The sequence below is a fragment of the Dermacentor variabilis genome, chromosome 8 (assembly GCF_050947875.1).
Source record: "Dermacentor variabilis isolate Ectoservices chromosome 8, ASM5094787v1, whole genome shotgun sequence".
In the NCBI taxonomy this organism is placed as follows: domain Eukaryota; kingdom Metazoa; phylum Arthropoda; class Arachnida; order Ixodida; family Ixodidae; genus Dermacentor; species Dermacentor variabilis.
Window position 1 is genome coordinate 172,128,439 of NC_134575.1, and position 21,374 is coordinate 172,149,812.

General features: G+C 47.3%; 1 protein-coding gene and 1 non-coding gene across 5 annotated transcripts in view; both read left to right on the forward strand.

The window, feature by feature from the left end:
• The window catches only part of LOC142590727 (calumenin-A-like), a 50,918-nt gene extending 30,688 nt beyond the window's left edge, over positions 1–20,230 (forward strand). For 3 of the 4 annotated variants that reach the window (XM_075703157.1, XM_075703158.1, XM_075703156.1), the window contains exons 3-5: positions 8,444–8,677; positions 12,536–12,822; positions 19,275–20,230. In XM_075703157.1, coding sequence (XP_075559272.1) covers positions 8,444–8,677; positions 12,536–12,822; positions 19,275–19,544 — 791 coding nt within the window. In that variant the 3' untranslated portion in view covers positions 19,545–20,230. Of the gene's footprint in view, positions 1–8,443; positions 8,678–12,535; positions 12,823–15,932; positions 16,092–19,274 lie in introns of those variants that run through there. The other variant, XM_075703159.1, reaches the window with a different exon arrangement.
• Positions 8,990–9,064, forward strand: TRNAS-GGA (transfer RNA serine (anticodon GGA)). The gene has a single exon. It is a non-coding gene; the product is annotated as a tRNA-Ser (tRNA).
• Positions 20,231–21,374: the final 1,144 nt, after the last annotated feature.

Sequence of the window (21,374 nt, forward strand, 5' to 3'; positions counted from 1 at the left end):
TTCCTTGACATTGCAGCGTATGTTTTCTAGGCTACCATCCTTCTTTTGCTCGGCTATCAAAGCCGACCGGCTGACTTTTAGCAACCTATCAAGTCCATCTGACGTAGGCGCGATGAGCAAATCTGCAGATAGCTCTTCTAACTTTCCCGCATCGGGATTTGCCTCTCCAGTATCGGGTGCCTTTAACGTTACATACTCAATTTTATTCAGATCAGGCGTGCTCTGAATATCGGCTTGCTGCGCCTCTGACCCTTTTTCATTGTTTGATAACGTCGGCCTTTGCAGCGAGCTCCCGAACCTTCGATCTGGTTAAGGCCTGAACGCTAGCCTCACCAAACAAAAGCCCCTTCTCGCGCAGGAGGTGATCGGACCTGTTTGAAAATAGGTACGGGTACTGGGGGGGGCAGCATAGATGACACTGCCGCCTCCGTCTCAAGCGCTCCGAAAGGTCCTTCAATAAGCACTTTTGCTACTGGCAGACACACGCTATGAGCTTCCACGGCTTGCTTGATCCATGCGCACTCGCCCGTGAACATATGGGGTTCTACGTAAGAGGGGTGAACTACATCCATCGTAGCTGCGGAATCGCGAAGCACTCGGCACTCTTTCCCGTTTACAAGGAGGTCTCGCATGTAAGGCTCGAGAAGCTTCATGTTCTCGTCAGTGCTGCATAATGAAAAAAACACAACTTTTGGTGTTGTTTCCGGACACTGCGCCGAAAAGTGACCCGGCTTCTGGCACGTATAACACACGCGCGCTCGCCTCTTCTCGAACCGCTTTCTGCGTTTGGCTGCCGCCGTCTCCTTACGTTCTGTCGGACTGCTTTCGCTCGCATCCGCACTACGCGTGTCCCCCTTTAATCTCATGGGCGTGAACTTCGGCCTCTCAAACTTGGAGCCAAATTCACCCTTTTGACCGTCCTTAGCTCCGCGAGCCCGACGCGTCACAAACTCCTCGGCTAGCTCAGCGGCTTTAGCCACCGTACAAACGTCTGGCCTATCCAAGACCCAGTACCGCACGTTCTCAGGTAACCGACTATAAAACTGTTCTAGCCCGAAGCACTGCAGAACTTTATCGTGGTCACCAAACGCTTTCTCTTCTTTGAGCCACTCCTGCATGTTTGACATAAGCTTGTACGCAAACTCTGTATATGACTCACTCTTGCCTTTCTCACTTTCCCGAAACTTCCGACGGAACGCCTCCGCTGACAGCCTGTACTTTTTTAGCAGACTCGATTTCACTTTGTCGAAATCCTCTGCCTCCTCTCTATCCAAGCGAGCGACTACGTCGGCCGCCTCGCCGGGTAACAAAGTGAGCAAGCGCTGTGGCCACGTTTCCCGAGAGAACCCCTGCTTCTCGCACGTTCGCTCAAAGTTAACCAGGAACAAACCAATGTCCTCTCCAAGCTTAAACGGCCGCATCAGGTCAGTCATTTTGAATAATACTCGTTCTCCTGCACCGTGTGCCTGACTTCCATTACGAGCGCGTTCCATCTCAATCTCGAGACGCTTCATTTCCAACGCGTGTTGACGGTCGCGCACTTCTTTTTTCTCTTGTTGCTCTCGCTCTTTTTGTTCTTTAAGTTCGCTCTCCTGTCTTTTTGCCGTCTCCCTCTCCTCAATGGTCTCAAGGCGTTCCGACAGCTCGTCATCCTCAGCTTCTAACTCAAGAATAGCCCTTAGCAGTTCTGGTTTTCTGAGTTTGTCTGAGACATCCAGACCCAACTCTCTTGCAAGCTCCAGCAATTTCGGTTTGCGCAACGACTTCAAATCCGTGGCTGCTCTGAATGCTGCTTTCTCTACTGCCTATTATTGTCTTGCCGCAATCTAACCCGGCAGCAACGACAACCACAACTACCAGCTCTGTTTCTGACACTAACAAAAGCCTGGCAAAGCTCAGAAGAAGAAAGTCCCGCACTCACCAAACCTCGCAGCCAAGAGTTCAGCGCAGTCGTTCCGCTGCAGGCAACCAGTCATCACACAGGGCTCGTTGCACTGCTCCCGGATCGTCGTTGAGCTGCTCAGCATACAGTCAACTGCATCTCTTCGCTGCTGGCCTCCGTTGTCGCGATCTCACCGCTGGCAGACAGTTGTTTGAATCCCACCGATGGCAACGGTTGTTGTGGTCGCACCGATGGTACGACCTGTTGGGAACTCGGCGCTGACGCCCGTAGTTGCACCTGGGTCACAAGCCCCAAGGGTAGCGTTGGCCTGGCGGCCTGGGGTACAACTGGAAGCATCCGAAGGTCCCGGCAAAGCATGAGTCGACTGGTAACAACAAAACAACTTGTTTATTTTAACATCGCAAAGAGTTGGCGGTCAGGTTGACCGAAGTATAGAGACGGGAGAGCACTTTACTCAACAGAAGAAATCGGAGCCCTCTCCTTTTTCGTCCGGGGGCAGCTGTTTTTACACTCTCGCAGTTGAGGGCAAGAAGGAACCCCTCAATAGACGAGCACGTGATTGTACAATGAGATAAGGTGACGCATACTGTCGTAGCGCCGCCGGTCGGGCACAAAGACTGGGAGGAGAAGGTAACTCCTACTGTCGTATCGCCTCCGGTCGGGCACAATGGCTGGGAGGAGAAGGTAACTCCTACTGTCGTAGCGCCTCCGGTCGGGCACAATGGCTGGGAGGAGAAGGTGACTTCTACTGTCGTATCGCCTCCGGTCGGGCACAATGGCTGGGAGGAGAAGGTGACTTCTACTGTCGTATCGCCTCCGGTCGGGCACAATGGCACATACACTCACACACGCACATGAAGACACGTGGCATCGGAACATGCCTGGACGCGCTTGGCGGGGAGCGTAGCGGCGACGCCGAACGGGCCAAAATGTCTGCCGCTTTGTTGCAGTCGCGCCGGCTAAACCGCGCGTCGTAGGCGAAACGTAACAGTATACTGTTGCGGCACGAACAAATGCATATGATCAAGAAGCTTTAAGGAATGTATAATGTCATGGACCACCTTATACAGGAACAAAAGGTGTGACTAATTAAGACTTGAATATAGAGGTGCGAGCTGAAGTATATTTGAGAAGGCTCAACTGTGGTCGCCAGAATGGCAAAAGTGGTGCTTTAAGATAGATATCAATTTATTCTGGATGCGTTCAATGAGGTGAGATATAGATTTGCTCATTGCACCCCCCTCCTACAGAGGCATACTCTAGTAGTTGGAGGCACACAGCAGAATTTCAGAAGCACAACACGTGAGTGGAAATCGTGCAATATAAGGCATTCAATTCCAAGAGCATGAAGGGCCTGTTATGTGATTATCTATGTGAAGAGAAGCTTAGCATTTTGTCGAAGTACACACCAAGATCTTTCATTTCTTCTACCCTAAGGGGTGGAGCATCACCTAGGGTGTATCAAAATTTCACATGGTGCGTTTTGTGCATACAACTTAATGCCATAGTGTTGGAAGCATTCAAGAGTACTTATTGTTTCTGCACCAGTTTGAGAGTGAAAAAATGTCTTTTTGGAAGTCGATGCAGTGGTGAACACTGTTAACAGTCTCAAAGAGTTTTAAGTTGTTGCCACACAAAGTCATGCTGTTCATTCATTAAAATGCTCTTAGCACTAACAGAAAGCGAGGAATCCCATATCGATCCAAACACCTGACGCACTGAATAGGATAGATATAGGTCGGCAGTTAGTAAATGCACATCTAGCACCTGATTTGTGCATGGGCAATGTTCATGCCCATGCACAATGTTCCGAGTGCTAGAAAAGGTACTAGACCTTAGGGAACTATTGAAGATGCATGTGAGAAGGGGGAACAAGTATGCTTCTATACGTCTTAACCCTTTCAGACACCACTTTATCCCGTTGATTGAAAAGTTGCTTTTACCACATCTCTTGCATCTTCAGAATCGTAGAAAGTGTACAGCTGCACCAAATATTAAGAATTTTCAATTGTTTAGCGAGTTTTGTCAAGTTTACAAAATTTCAACTCCATGCGAAAACTCACTACAGGAACACAAAATATGAGAACATGTACTATTTCGTGTTTTGAAAAGCTTGAAAAGCACTTATCCAGCCACTTGAAAATTATGGCTGGTGCACGACGTAGTAAAAAAACAATGAAAGAAGTGAACCCGCTACATACAACATACTGACACAGAGTAAAAGCACCCAGCCATCTACCTTCCCACTCATTTTGTTAAAGCATTCTGCACGTTATTCAATATTGCAGCACAGTTCCAATAATAAGTGTTTCAAGATGTATGAAACACATTTTAAATACCATTACTTTCTTCAGTGCTTTTGCTATTGAAGCACTCTCCTGCTGTTGCACAATTGTGTAGACAGCGTCTCAAAGGGTTAAGCTCTGCGGAGGAAATACCATCAACACCGCAAGAAAGTGAAGGTTTAAGGCACTTCGTAAACCTGAAAACAAGGTTTTCATTGACTGTTAGCATACACTGTGCCAGACTGAGAAGGAAGGTTACTTGAAGCATATTCCATGCCATATAGCAAACAGAAATGTTCTGCAAAAGTATCAGCTGTGTTCGAGACAACACCAGTATTTTCATGAAGAAAACGTACATCTTTGGCACTCTTTTTAGAAGACAGAGCCCACAAAGCTTCAGAAATATCTTGACTTATGTGTCACGCTGGCTTCAACACAATCAGTGCGGTCGTAGTAATAATAATAATAATAATAATAATAATAATAATAATAATAATAATAATAATAATAATAATAATAATAATAATAATAATAATAATCATCTTTGTGGTAACTTGGCACACTAGACTAAAAAAAGGTTGATGCGGGTATGTTAGAGCATCTGATAACCAGCCAGCTAGAGCAGGAATTTGCAGGATGCAGAAGACACTTCCTTCCCCTCCACGTGCACACACACTTGCTCAATAACACAGCACGGCACACACGCACACATTCGACAGGTGCGCAACACACAGGAGTGCCAATTCAGTCTGGTTCCAAGGAAGGAGAATCCAAATCGCCAGGGGGGTGGAGAGAACGCTCCGTATGCCAGGTATAATCATGGAGATGTGGTGTCGGGCCATAGAGGCGCGATGAGGGCTCAGGCTGTGCTGACCACTTGTTCAGACGAACTGAAGAAAGATTAGTGCTGTCCAGAGAGTCGTTAAGGACCCTGCAGTATAGACTAGTTCAATATAGCGCTGGTATTGCAGGGTGTGCTACTAGAGGGGTTTGAGGCAATCCTCGAAGGCTGGCACAAGCTTGTGACAACCGAAAAGACGCGAGTAAACGGTGCGTATTGTCCAGCGCTGAACAAGCTTAATTTTGTTAGCGTCGCGAGTTTGGTACGGGAACTATACTGATGAGCAGTACTCAAGTCGTGACAGAATGATAGAAGTGTAGAGTGCTAGGAAAACCTTAGATCATCAGGGAAGGGAGACACGGGACACAAACCCAAGAATGGGCCGGCGCTTACATAGAGTGCTGATGACATATGCGGAAAAGTTGAGGGAAGAGCTATATGTTACACCCAGAATGGGAAGGGCCCGAACAGTCTTTATAGAAGTGCCTCCAAGGAAGAAGGTTGGACGTGCAGCAGTTTCGTTGTGGCTGATACGCATGGCAGCACTTTTTACGGTGCTACTACAAAGTTTGATATTGTAGGCCCAGTCGTTCACCTTTACGGAATGTATTTATTGTAAGCACATATGCTGTGCATCGGCATAGTGTTGTTGTGGAAGTGTTAACTTGTTAATCAAACACATTCTGTGCAGATGAATTAGTAACTTGGTTTTGAGTCGATCTTTGTCCTAACTACAATTTATAGTATCGCAGCAAGAAACATTTTAGTAGAAGCTGAAGGGATTCCAGCAGTTTAAGCATACCGAATGCACAAAACACTGATGACACCTTTTCACCTTCCCCACAGTGCACTCACACCATCTACACTTTCCATAAACAAAAAGTGAGATAAAAAATCAATTACAGTTTCATTGACTCAGTACTTGCTGCTTCTGAAGCGGGCATCGAAGCAATCGTGGTACACGCTGCTACATGCATAGGTCTTGCATGATGCAGGTCCTGCTATGCACTGCACACAGGGCACACGTTGCAAACAGATAATTTCTTTTTGCAGTGCTCAACTATAAGGACACACTGACTCAAACATGACTGCGTTGTCACGTATGCTTCAGTAGTGCGTCAGTGTTCTTGATTGCTACACGAGCGATTTATCCCCAACTAGCCAGAAAGACGGACGCACTTGAAAGAAGTGAGTGAATGAGTACAGTGAACTTGTACTGAAGTAGATTCACATGCCGAGTAGAAGAGCGCAGTGTCAGCTGAAACAGGCGGCACGGCTGATTATGTACTGTCTTTCGCTTTCCGAAGTTATTTTTACCACTGGAAACAGCGCAGAGCTTGCCCGTTAAACTTGAGTCAACCGACACCATACGAAACACGCAGCGGTTGACCAGCCCAACTTCCACACGGTTCATTCACCACATCACGGGTCACACGAAGCCAGGAGTGCCATATTTTAAATCACTGCGGCACCAAGCGGACCTGAAAATTCATTTCCTTTGACAGTTTCTCAGGTGAGTTCGTTCACTCGCCAGTTACGAAATCGATGGACGCGCTAGGCGTACGCGTAACGTAAACAACATCGGCGATAGGCGAGTGTTGATTATCCAGACTTCGGAGCTTGTAAACATGTTTCCATTCGTTTTGAGCACAACAAAATACACATACAACAAGCACAGACATTGCGGCAATCGTGATTCGGTTTGCTGTTCTGGCAGATGATCGCACTGAGCCCGGCGGAACCCAGTGGGCAAGTTGGAATAGTCGGCGTCGTTCGAAGTCGCTTCGGATCCACGTCGCACTGTCACAACCCACGGTCGTCGGTCGGTCGGTCGTGTCGTTGTCGGCCTACTATTACAACACTATCTTTCAGGAACACTGTCGCGCGCGTCGTGCGTCCAAAGAACTCGGACGATCGTTGGTGCCGGCGCCTTCGCATGGTCGGCCATTACAGGCATAGCAGGCGGAGGCTCCACAGCCTCCGATTGGTTGACGCCTGCGACGTGTCGCAGCCTCTCATTGGTGCACGCCGGCGCAACTTCGCCACGCGTCGGCAAACTTCTAGCTTCGGCAGTAGACAAATCGCTGCGCGACGTTCCGCTTCGCCGTGTTCCCGACCGACGCTTTTGACGCATTTGACTCTTCGGCGCGCGCCAGTGGTTAGGGCATGAGGCGAGGAAGCGTTGGAGGAAAGGAAGAAAAAAAAATGTTCCGTGGCTTATCCTTCACATGCGCCAGAGTTGCTGCACATGAATGTGCCCTATATACTCGCGTGAGAGCTCGCCCTTGCGTAAGGCCCGCAACTGCAATTTGGGGTGCGAAAAATTTGAAAATATATTTCGCTGGGCGTGACGCGCATTGTAGCGCTCTGGTGAATTCCAGCGAGCCGCTAAAAGATGGCACTAGTCCGTGTCCGCAAAATCGGTCGGCTACCCTATACGTGTCTACAATCAGCCCCCAGTTCTATTTTAGGTATTTGCGTCCCGGTAGATCTGACGGCTGTTCGAGATTTTAGTGGTTAGCCATAAGCCTGCCTTGTGCAAGGTCCGCGCCATATAAATATATCGAAACAGAAGTGCGTGCCTTACATGAGTAAATTATATATATATATATGTATATATATATGTATGCATATATATATGTATGCATATATATATGTATATATGTATGTATGTATATATGTATGTATGTATATATGTATGTATGTATATATGCATGTATGTATGTATGTATGTATGTATGTATGTATGTATGTATGTATGTATGTATGTATGTATGTATGTATGTATATATATGTATGTATGTGTATATATGTATGTATATATATATGTATGTATATATACATACATATATATATATATATATATATATATATATATATATATATATATATATATATATATATATATACGTCATGTATATGTATATATATGTATATATGCATAGTGTGTGTGTGTGTGCGTGCGCGCGCGGCAGTTAACGATACCAGACAGCTTGTTATCGATAAAGGTGGACTAAATTGTATTCCACAGGAGGCAACGAATGAAGTTAACAAGCTTCGGTAACTTTTACTCAAAATCGATGGCCCAAATGCGAGCAAATGGGTTAAAATCCGCGACGACACACTCACAGACCGGCTCTGGGGATTCGGTGCAAAATTTGCAGAATGCAGCGCAGAACTTTGTTCTCGCCTTATAATTAGCCTATTACCGGGAAATTGACGACAGTAGTTTTCAAATTGTACTTCAGCAGTGTAAACTGATTAAATGTTTCTCTTTAGTGGAATAAAAGCATTAGTTTGTCTAGAGTTGTAATTCCTTGCGATCGCTCATAATTCTTCTGCAGCTTTCGGACGAAATTGTGACGTTTATTTTTATATTTCATTGCGGTTCCGCATTGCTCCTTCCCGATGCAGAGGTCGTGCAGCAGCACCTGCACAAGCTCTTTGACGAGGAGCTGGACAAGGATGGCGACAAGTACGTGAACTCTGCGGAGCTCAAGCAGTACCTGAAGAAGTTCCACAGCCGCCTCATCCTGGACAGCATCGACAAGCAGTGGCTCTACTTCGACAAGGAGATGCAGGAGAAGGTGCCGGGTGTCAAGGTGCTCAAGTGGGAGACGTACAAGAAGCTCTCCTTCCCAGACAGAGGTCAGTGGCGGAGCTTGCTCCTGTTGATGTGTCTGACCGAATCTGGTGAAGCTATTTTTCCTTCGTTGCGAAGGAAGGGGCAGCGCGTAAAAGCTGCTAAGCTAAACGCCTGTCTGAAAAGCTCAACTATGGCCAGAGGGAAATTTGAACTTTCTGAACTTCGCGTTAGCGCATTTTGACAATTATTTAGAGTTTATGAATTTATTCATTACTTCTCTCCACCTTGCGGGTTTCCGCAGAACTACTACGTCAAACTCTTGCCTTTGCTTCGTGTTGTTGACAAATTCGACTTCGCTCTGCCATCTGCTAGCCGCCTGGTTAGCTCAGATGGTAGAGCGGCTGCCCCGGAAAGGCGGTGGTCCCGGGTTCGAGTCCCGGACCAGGACGAATTTTTCTTCAACTATGAGGCTTTTCTTTCGAGGAACCCGTATGGGTTTCCTTTGTAGCAATTGCTACGAACGGGTGGATGTCTCATTTTCCCTTTATTCATTACTTCTCTCCACCTTGCGGGTTTCCGCAGAACTACTACGTCAAACTCTTGCCTTTGCTTCGTGTTGTCGACAAATTCGACTTCGCTCTGCCATCTGCTAGCCGCCTGGTTAGCTCAGATGGTAGAGCGGCTGCCCCGGAAAGGCGGTAGTCCCGGGTTCGAGTCCCGGACGAGGACGAATTTTTCTTCAACCATGAGGCTTTTCTTTCGAGGAACCCGTATGGGTTTCCTTTGTAGCAATTGCTACGAACGGGTGGATGTCTCATTTTCCCTTTATTCATTACTTCTCTCCACCTTGCGGGTTTCCGCAGAACTACTACGTCAAATTTAGAGTTTATGTTAATATTCTACATCGTTTGTTTGAGCCAGCCTATCTTTGCTATATACCGTTTGCCTAAGAGGAGTAACGAGCATCACCGATGATGCAAACTTCTGCACACGCATTTAATAGTAATAATAATAATAAAGGAATCGATAAGGACGTCGCAGAACTGTCAACGAGTCCTTCACCTTGTGTTTAAGTTTAGCTGTTCAAACTCGCCTTGTACAAGAGCTCGGCTTAATACCATTCTAAACTAAGCAGCTTGACGACGCCACCCACACGAGTGGCAGCTTGGGACATCAGTTACGCCAATAGAAATATATGCGATCACTGCTTCATTATCGGTGAAGGTTGACATAAATACGAATAATGAAAGTATACACGCATAGTTAGGCATAGAAAATCACGCAATCGGTTATGTGATGGTAAACTGTGCACACAAAGCACAATTGTTTACATAAACAAATGGGCAACATAAACACGAAACAGCACACTTCCACTTGACATATACCAGGAAATAATGCTCGGAAGACTGACTCGTAAAGAAAGGGCACAATACGCAAGGTAAAGTCTTATGGTATAAAGAATGGTATGGTACGGTATGGTATGATGAACTTTATTCAGGTCCTGAAGATGAACCCTTAGGTTGACGCACGCGGCTTCCACGTCGGGGCAGTAATGCTTAACCTTACGGCCGTATCGTGGGCCTCCTGGACAACCTGTATACTTGATGTAAAAGAACTCCACTGTGAGGGACTCGTCGCCACCAGTCTCTTTCCTTTCCACAGTCTGTGAAAGACGCAGGACAATACCAAAGCATATGATCCAGAGTAATGATGCCATTACACTTCTCGCATTGGATTGGTACCTCTCTTTCTCGATATAGCTTGTTAATAAAGTTTGGGCTCAGATAAGTTCTTGCCTGTAACAATCTCAGTCGCCACTTGAGCTCTATTGAGATAAGCGTGTGACACTGGGAATTACCTTCTGTTCATGTGGAAATGCTTTGTGATTTCATTGTATGTAATTGGTCCCAGTTCTCCTCCTGTATATTATTGAGGTCCTGGTGGCGAAGCGCACGGAGAGTAAGTCGGCGTGCAGCTGCGTTGCCGATTCACACGCAGGATGGTAAATTAATGAACCTGGGGCTCCGCAACACAATAGGTAGCCGAGATAATTGAAGCTCAGCAAATTGCCCACAGAGAGAGGCTCTCTGGAACAAGGTCAGGTAGAGCAATACTCGAAGAGGTAAGGTGGTGCCCAACCGAATACAAAATTTCAGGTGGAGACACAGTAGAACTAAAAGATAGCATTAGAGAGATAATCAAGACGACTTCTTTCCCTAGAAATATACACCCGGTGCACAACCTGGAAAAAAGAAAGGCAGTGGGCCAAAGCCCTCTTGTAAGAGATGGAACTCGACAGAAAACATGCGGCTTTTGTAGATGCTGGATGGATGAGAGGAAAGAAAGCCTTAACGGCAGTATTAGCGGATACAGATAGTCTCACTCGGGATGCTATTACAATCATAACTAAAGACACAACAATCGCGGAACAAGTAACGATATCATTGGCGTTAAGGAATAAGTGGACGCGAATTTAGTGACTCTAACATGGTCATTAGACACTTAATTTACCAAAGGCTTTGTAACCAAAAGGGCTGCCCAGCTGATCGGTGAGATGGACAGCCAAGGGATCGAAATCCGCTGGTTTCCTGCACACATCGGGTCTGTCAATCCATCTCAGAAGAATTTAAACGTGGTAAAGTCGTGGAAAATTTAAATACGAAGATAACTACGTTCTTCACTTGCTATTTGCACCAGAATGAGCAGTATCGGCAGTGTTTCGGATGTGAGGCGAATTTAATCTTTAGCGACTGGAGAAGTAGCGGTGCGAAATTAGTACTTGGAAAGTGCGTGTCTTCTTCGTTTCAGTTTTCTGTGTGGGTTTAATACATGACTGTTAGATCGGTGCGTGTTTCTGGGTTACCAAGCATGGCGCCTTTGGTATCAGGTCTGTTATCGAGCTCTCTAACGTTACCCGCCGTGGTGGCGTTCGTGGCTTTGGTGTTGCGCTGCTAAGCCTGAGGGTGCGGTACCAAACGCATTACGATCGAGGCAAAGTGCGAAAAGGTTCGTGCACCTCGCATTAGTCGCACGTAAGGAAGCCTCCGGTGGTCAAAATGATTCTGGAGACCGTCCCCCTACGGCATGCTTTCTATCCTGGTTGTGGCATGTAAAACCCGAGAATTTAATTTTTATTAAGGGTGTCTAATGTTGTTCATTTATTTTGGTTACTCCTCGATTAGGTTGATAAATAATTACAGGGCACAGTGCGCTCCATGTCCTGCGTGCGGTCTTGCAGTGGTAGTTCGATATACGAGTCATTCTGCTTATAATCACCTGTTGACCTTAAGCACTGTTGATGCAGTTAGAAACGTCGACAAAGCATCGCCGACACAAAAGCTCGCGCGTTAAGCGCACGCGAAATGCTTGTCTTGTTTGCCAAAATAATTTTATTTTTAAATATCAGGCAAGCTATTTTCCGCGGCTCCTCACTCATTTGTGCCCCTTGATACAGCACAAACACACGTGGTTCCTTTCAGTACACAATTCAGTAGTATTTCATTAAACAATATTGTCCAATTTTGAACAACATTCCGCTATAGCTTCGTGTGTTCCCCCCCCCTTTTTTTTTTCTGTTGCTCTTGAACGACCAATGTACATGGGTGCAATCGATAAAAATTTTTAAGTTGAATTCTTTAACTCTATTGATGGCTGTACGATGCGTGCACTTTGCACGACCAACTGCAACTATATATATGAGGACGCTTGAAAGTGTCACAAGGCCACTGAATTCTCTGTTCTCCTTAAAGCCCGCGTACCGCTGCCGAACAGAGTAGCTCACTTGGTCCTGTTATATTTCCCATGTGGTTGCGGTCCATACGTACCAGTCGTGACAGTGCTCGCGCATGCTGAACGTTTCACGCGCGTTTTACGGGACACCGGCCACGCTCGCTGGCGCCGACTGATTGCGCCTCTCGCAGACCTCGAGAAGGCCGGCGAAGAGGGCAAGGCGGCGAAGGCGATGCTCGAGCGCACCGAGCGCCGCTGGAAGCTGGCCGACTTCGACAACGACGGCGCCCTGGACAAGGCCGAGTTCAAGAGCTTCCTGCACCCCGAGGAGGACGAGCGCGTGCGCGGCGTGGTGGTCACCGAGGCCATCGAGCTCATGGACACCGACAAGAACGGCATCGTCTCGTTCGAGGAGTACATGGACCACCTGAAGCGAGTCTCCGGACCGGAGAAGGACAAGGACAAGAACTGGGGACCGGTATGCGCTACCATATGTCCCTCCCTCCCCTCTGTCTCGTTCACACGAGATCAGTATACGCGCTGGGCGTTTCACGTGTAGTTTGAGTCGATGATCAAAATCGTTGCTTTGCCGCAATGAATGAGAACGGTAATGAGAGGGCCTGACTTTTGTTAGGCACAACTATATGACGGCAATCGAAGCATAGGGGATGTTGTATGCAGCTTTGACTCAAGCGTGGGCAAAGAAACTACTTGATGACGGTGGGAGGCGGACCACAACCTACGCATTACGTGAATCGCTCTGGTTTTGTAAATAACTAGCGACAATTTGTTGACCTAACTTCTCGTGTATGTATCAAGAGCAATTCGAATGAGACCACGGTAAGCGATCCTATGACACGAATGATTCGGTAATTTGTCATTCGATATCCGTTTCCAACGAGTTATTTCACCGTCAAAAGAGCGCGTGAAATTCGAGTAGTTGCTGAAGCCGAGAATCACGAAGGTATTTGTTACCCCACGGAAATCGACCGAACCGCACGGGTAAGTGCCACAGAGTAGCTGCTAGGGCTGAATGCGAAACATACCTTCATCGTGGGAAAGGCTCCCCCCCCCCGTTTTTTTATTTTGTCGCACAACCTGAAAGGAACGGCAGAAGGTGGCAGGACAGAGCGCTACTACGTGTCTGTAAATTTATCCTTTGCACTATTTCACCTGTGGCTATAGATTGCTTCGCTAGCAATGAAACTGGATGGTTGTTGGTAGCGCTCCGTCCTCTCGCCTTCTTTTCCTTGATAAAAGTAAATGCTATTACTTGCGGCGAGTAGCTTGCAAACTACTAACTCGTATTTTTGAGGGATGCTCTGCACTTTTATTGCGATAACGATTATATGAACACTCCGGGCGAATTCCTGCCGTCATCGCCATGTTCCGTGTAAAGTCCAAGCGCGATTAAACCGCGGCCGTGCGCCGCACGCTGTAGGTACGAAGGAAAGCATGCGAGGGTGAGCCTAGGACGGTGGGCTGGTGGAGCGGCGTCTTGCGCAAGCGAGGCAGATGGGGACGGCGCGCGCCAACTTTGCGCGCGTGCAAGGGCGGGTGAGAAGGGAAGGCGTGAGCAGCCCACGAAGGGGGGACCTGCGTCTCCCCCGGCCTCGGCTGCGCATGGCGCGGATGCTCGCTTCCCATGTTTGTGGTAATCTGCGGTGGGTTCGAAGGCTGACCGACCTGAGGTAGCTGATGGCTCCGTGTGCGCTGTGTCCTCGCGCGCCTAGATCGCGTTGAAGCAAGAGGCTGCACGAAGAGAAATTCGCTCGCCGCTGCTGCCGCTCTTCATGACGCCAGCGTTCTGACAGCTAGTATCCGCGGTCATCGAGTGATATGTGTTCGTGTTTGCCTCTACGCGGGTGACACAGTAATTATTAATTTAGTTAGTAAGCGAATGCTTACAGCTTATAAATGTAACCGTGCTGCGTGAAGGCGTCTAATAATTTGCTATCGCAAGCAGTGCTTCGCCTTTCAGGCGAGAATACTTTTTTGTATGAAAAATAGTTTAATTTAAATACGCTGTCACTTCTGAACTCTTAACTTAAACTTGTAATGTAATGTGTTACTCCACACAAGATTAACAAAGTGTAGTTCGGTGTTGTCTCCCAGACTGCCGCAGGGATATTAAAGCGCCCGCTTAAAGGGACACTAAAGGTTACCAGAAAGTCAAGTTAAAGTGGTAGAGCAATGTTCTAGAACGTCTAAGGCGTCAATCTAATTGCGAAGAGAGCTTTAGTAACCGAGAAATTGAGGTAAATGCATGACACGATTTGAGACCCCCCAGCGACATTCCGGTACTAGCCCGATGACGAAAGCACTCCTCATAATTTCGTTACTAATACTCAACTACTCGTATTAAAAATATCATTTCATTCGATTATAAGACGAAAGAAAATGCTGCTTGTATACGTCTATTCGATTCTACGAAAAAATAACATTTTGACGTTTCCCTTCAGTAGTATGGGTGGTCGAAAGGTTTCGTTTTCGCTCGACACTGCGCGCTCGACTCTGCGCCGCGCACGCTTTCGAGTTTCAGTAGCTTCGTTATCGCGTCGTGCTGTGCGCGTTCTGCTGGCTCGCGAAACTTTCATTTGGAACAAGCAGAGAGAGTGTCACGTCCTTGTGATGTCGTGGGAAGCCCTCGTTGCTTTCCCGCTCCGGAGAGCCGGTGTCGAGGCCGCCGTCGTAGTTCGCAACGACGCCGGCAGCGCGAGCCCTCAGCAGCAGGTCGCGCTCGTCAGTGCTCAAATCGCTGAAGTTGAGCCCAGCATCGCGAGCCAATCTGTCGTTGTCAGGGTCCATTGCGACGAGCGCCGAAGTTTGCGTCATAGAATAAAGTACCAGCTTATGGTCGCGCGTTTCTCCTTCCGCTAGCCACCATAGAGTTTCTAAATAAATACCCTAGAGGGAAATGTGGCGCTAGTGTCTGCGGGGGTTCTCATGAGCGTTGCCTCAACCTACATGGGAATGATGGGAAGTACAGGCTTCGGATTGACTTCGGTCTTCAGACTAGTGGCGTTTGCTTGTGGCGCAGTAAACAAAGCTATACTCAAATATTATCGCGTAAAATCTAATTCTATTTCTGCAGTATGTTATATAATGTACAACACGCTACATAAACTTTGTATGACTTTGAGATGGAAGCATGGTTTACTATGGTTTGTCACCAGGACACACCAGGGTATGCATACTTGTGCGATTCTGTTCCCGATTTAACGCCAAAGAATAATCATTTATTCATTTTTGCAACAGCAAAACAACCGTGCATGTACGTATATAAATATACTCATCGAGTATTTCTGGAAATAAAACAGTTGTATTGTGACAAAGCATTGCGCCCTTGAGCGGAATGCTGCAAGTGTCGTCTGCTACGACGCCCGCTCGCTGCAAACGCGAGACTTTTCTCGCAGACGACAGGCACTTGCGAACTCTCTCGCTCTTTCGAAAGGTTGCGTCGGCTGTCACGATTGCTGAACATCTTCAAGTACTTTTAAGCACATCTGCTGCAGTGCTAGCTAGGGCGCTAGTGGCCTCCTACGAGTATGCCTCATCAAATTTTATATTGGTGTACCGCTTCCGAAGCGTTACAGCGTGGCTTTGCGGGTACCCATTGTGCGACACCAAACTACAGCCAGGAAGGAGCTATCTTTCCTACCACAAGTAAGTTTGTGTTCTCAAAGTCCTAAAACACGCATTTCAATGAGCACACAGACGAGCAATGCATAATGAAGCTCTCAATAAAATTTGATTGTCAAGCCACTAGAAGTACAACTGTATATGTCCTGTATCAGCAGTGCCTTCTTTCTCCTATTCTGAAGTTTCATAAAGCACGTAACGCTACAGTTCCAACCTAACACACTTAACAAACCAAGGTCCAAACGCTCAAAACATGTTCTTTCAACGTTTACGATGCCGCCGCTTTCTCGTCAGGGCTTCGACGCCATACCGCGACACAAGCATCGTCCCAGTCGCTGGCCCAGCGCGCTATCGCCACTCCGAGCAACATAAAAAAGGCAGAGAGCTTTGCGTTGCACTGTCCCACTGCAGGTTATAGCAATTGCGCTTGGAGCGAAACCAAAACTGCCAAAAAAATACTTCTAGACTAGTTCGCCAGTCAATAGAATGCCAATCCGAAGCCTGTACTTCCCATCATTCCCATGATGGTTGAACGATCGCAGCGCCAGATTTGCCTCTAGGTATACTAATATGAAACTCTATGGCTAGCCACCATACTCCCGCTTTCGCTCTGCTGTCGGCTCTGTCTTGGCTCTGTTTCTGGACGCGCGTTTGCGTTTTGCGCAAAAAAGCCGTAGCGCCGTCTGCGGACGCCATAGAGTTTCTCACTACATTACCTAGAGGGAAATCTGGCGCTGCTGCGCTGTGGTATGCACAGGAATGCCGGTATATTGTGGATTCGGATTGGCATCGTTCTCGTAGAGACAGGACACCTTGAAGACGCCCTTGGCAAGTACCGTTCCGTCTGTCACAATGATTCATTTTCTACTATAACAGCACGTGAAAAGCTGCTTTAGCTTTATTATTACGCGAAAACATGTTTTGTTTAACTATGAGAACTTGTTATTGTGTGTACGACTACATGGTACGTAAGAAGTATCAGCGGGCCGCTAAAGTTGGAGGACAGACGACAAGGTTCGCGCTCGCTTTGAAACATTTGGTCGTCTGTTCTTGCTTTTCTTCGCTTGGTCTTGCATCGCGGATGAGTAAAGATGTACAGTGAACTCTCACTTGAGTGAACTTCAAGGGACCGAAGGAAATAGTTCACTTAACTGAAAGTTCACCAAACTGAATATTCACTAGACTAACATAAGACATGGCATAGAGAGTCAAAAGTTTGAAGTGCAATTCATAGAGCAATAGACAAGGCATCCATAGTTTTAGAAATCTGTGAAATTGAATTTGTACATATCAACAAGCACAAGGTTCTTAACAGTTATAATGCTGCCTTTCTCACTTAGAAAAGAAATCTGTAATCTTCTTCTGCACTTGTACTTTTAAAGCACAGAAAGTAACAAAACTGTCCAATGAGTCAATTTTTTTGTACACTTCTTCTGGCACAGCTTGCTGTTGAGACACAAGGTCTCTCAACTTTCCAATGTACCCTACAACTTCAGCTACAACCTTATCCCTCCAGGTTCTCGCTGCCGCTTGGTCGGCATCCTTGCTTTTTCCGCAAATCGGTTTCCACGCGATCCCATGCCTATCCCGAAATCGTGTAAGCCATCCACTGCTTGCTTCGAAGCCGCGAACGTCCAGAAGAAGAGCAAATTACTTCGCTTTGCCTTGTCTCATCGGGCCGGACACTGGAATGTTTTGAGATCGTAGGTCGCGAAGCCATACCGCAACGGCATCGTCCACTTCTTTGAAGTAGCCCGCGCAGAGTGGTTTCCTGGCGGGATTCATCAAAGTTGCTTCTTCAAGCTTCGATTTTTGTTTCACAATCGTTGACACCGTCGACGGTGAAATTCCATAGTCCTTTGCAACGTTTACTTGCCTTTGACTGTTGTCCAAGCGCTGAAGGATTTCCAGCTTGTCCGAGAGAGACAACCGCTTCCGTTTCATCGCACTCATCTCGAAAGTGGGCACGCGAATTGCCGTTGTTACTTAAAACTGGAAGGCTGAACGGAGCCGATGAAAAACACACCACGTGGGTCGTAAAAATAAACCTTGGTCCTCTGAGCGACTTCGTTAAACTGTAATATTGACTGTTCCGAAATTCGTTTAAGTGAAACATTTTTGCGTAGAATCTATAAGAAAACTGCCGGGGATCTTTAAAAAGTTCGGTATTCTGAAATATTCGATAAACCGACGTTCGTACAACTGAGAGTTTACTGTAATATGCGTGAATGGAAACATTTTTTGAAGATTTTACTTTGAGAACGCGTTATTTGCGTAGCCATATCTACGTTTTAGACGAAGCCTCTTACAACACCAGCCAACACGAGCCTCGCAGACACATATCCCGTCATTCCCATGACGGCACGGTGCCCCCTTAAGAAACTCCCATAGACGGTGGCGCCTAATTACCCTCTAGGTGTTATAGTGAGAAACTCTGTGGCGGACGCTGTCCTACTCCCCGAGGGCGCAACGTCACTATGAGATCATGATGTCAGTACTCCTCGATCAGAGGGCGGGCGATTTGAACTGCGCTAGAGGTACGCGGACGTTTCAGAACGCATTTTCTCTTAAAATAAGTCTCTCCTTCGCATGAAACAAGCGTTTCGTGGCTTCTGGGATGGTCTTTCAACAGTGCACGTTCACTTAATAGTAACCTTTAGTGTCCCTTTAAGCCACGTGGGACATCGGGTACCTGCGGCTTTGTTACGTTTTAAGTGCTTCTGTGTGGCTCTCTTAGGAGCACTGAACGTGCATTCTCAAACACTCGCGTTGACGTCCTTTTCTTATGACAATAGAGAAGCTATAAAGTCTATGCAAGTGTAGTGTTGCGTACTGCTGACCACAGCCAGACGTTGCCTAGAACGTTTCGGTGAAATAATTACATAACAAACATGAGATATGCTTACGAAAGGTTTACTCTTTATGAGTAACCTAGTCGTCCGCGGGTTGTCTTTCTTGAAAGCGGCTTGAATTTGTCTCGACACGCCACAAATGAAAATGTCGCAGCTGGCTCTTATGCCTTGCGTTGTAGTAATCTTAACGTTGATTGGCAGTATCACGTAGTAAACTGTTACGGTCACAAAGGACTAGTGTTCTTGCACCGCCCAGCCCGCTACGGTACTAATCTTGCACTAACCAACGCCGATGTAGCCATGCCTGTGTGCAGTAACCGAGAGAGAGAGGGTGACTTGTCGGGGAGCTCAGAGGCAAGCTCTGGCCTCCACCGAGGGTGATTCCCTCTTGTGCGTTTCGCTAACCCGTCTTCTTCTATCGCTCGTCCGCGCGCAGGCGCAGCAGAGACATTTTAGCACGTACATGGACAAGGACAAGGACGGTGCGCTGAACGAGGCTGAGATGCGCGACTGGGTGCTGCCCAGCCACGACCGCGAGGAGGGCGAAGCCTGGAGACTCATCTCCGTGGGCGACGTCAACCAGGACACCCGGCTCACCAAGGAGGAAGTGGCCGCGCAGCCCGACTACTTTATGGGCATCCTGCCGCACGAGTTCTGGCAGCAGGAGGGACACGCGGGCAGCGTCAAGCAGAAGGAGGAGCTGTGAGCAGGACGCCTGCGCTGCTCCTGGTGCCACCTTTCGGCCGCCACATGATGTGATACGAGTCGCACGCGGCGGTGTCTTGCAACGCGTACTCGAACCGACGGTGGCCCGTCACCAGGGGTGTGTGGAGCGGCGGCGACGTCAAACGTGTCGCAGACAATCTCACGCGCTGCGCGATTCAGTCATTGGGGGGGAGGGCTGTCTCTACCACTCTGTCCTGGACTCGTGGACCTAAGGGGAGGAAGTCGCTGTCCGTCCGCAGCTACCAAGTGTGCTTTCGGCATAGTTTGCTTATGTTTGGAGCTGTTACGCGAATCATTAAGGAATATTTTCGATAGACTTAATCCGCTGCTCTCGGCATTAGAAAGTGAGCCACGTGAGTGTTGATGATCCGCGATGGTTTCACCCCAACTCAATAGCATTATTCTTGGAATACATCACAAATGACGACCTGAAAGCTCCAGGACTAATATATATATATAGCGTCTGTGTTCAATTCTTAAGCACCCTCATAATGAACCTTATCTGTATTTTGTGTAAAACCAGCGCAATATTTATATTCCTCCCACTTTAGGCTCTCGACATCTTTCTGTATCCGGGACATTGTACAAATTTTTTGCTCCATGTCATCACAACGAGACAAATAAAAGACGAAACTCACGGGATTTTTTTTTTATTTTTCATCCTGACATCTTTGGAAATATTTTCTCGCGTATGCGGTGACGTGCTTACACGATAGCGTTCCAAAAGCTGCTAGTTGTGGGCGTCTGTCTCTCCGCGAGTTCAGTCGTCACGAAAGCACTCGGCTGCATCACTTTCTATGCGCAACAAGATACATTCACAAAAGCAGCACACAGCTCAGTTCAAATTTGTTGAGTCAGCACGCCTTCATGGCTGACTTCAAGAGCGCTGCCTCTTACGGCTGTATGGTGTGCGCGGTTACCTCGCTTGTGCTCACCTTTCTCTTTCCTTCGGCTCTGTTCTGTTTATCCCCCTCCCGCAATCAGAACTGGGTAGTCAATCAGGGCTGCCTTGGGTCAACCCTATCTATACGACCTTTCCTTCTCTCAGAAGAGCATCGCCGTCAATAACAGAAAATGGAGGAAAACAAGAATCAAAGTTCGCCATGCAGTAGGCTACATAAGCATGCAGGAGGGCAGAAGAAAGGAAAAGCTGGTAGACATTGATGAGCAGTTTGGTATAGAACAAATAGGGATGTATGCGAGAACAGAAACGCACCTTAGAGACTCTGAAGAGCCGCCAGTTATTGAGAATTATGTTTGGGAAGGGGTGCAACAGAACTAAGTCGGACAGAAAGGGAGGGGGAGTTGGAATGCTCATCCATCAGGGAGCCAAATGAAAAGAGTAAATTCAAAATGTCAAGAGCATCTTTGGTTATCATGCAGAATGAGTGGAAACAATACTTGGCTGGACGTAATCTATATGTGGACCAGGAATAATTGCAGAGAGAAGAATGAAGAGTTAGTGGAATGCCTAAGTGCTGATATTAAGGGTTACGGGAACGATGTCGAAATTATCGTATTAGGTAACGTGAATGCCCACATACAGGATCTATAGTCGGATACAACTTTAGAAAAAAGGGGACGCCCCGCTGGCCCCGCCCAGACGACCGAAGCGCGACAGTCCATTGCCTCCGCGACTAAAATAATCCCGCTAAAAAAATCGTGCTTCTGAAACGCGCAATTCTCAGTATAAACAAAGACTTTTGTATTTTGATGACTGGTTTAGTAGAGCTCTCATGTGCTACGGCACATGCCGGATCACGACAAAAAAATAACCCCGTGCCTTCCACAATGCTTCCTGTCGTCTGCT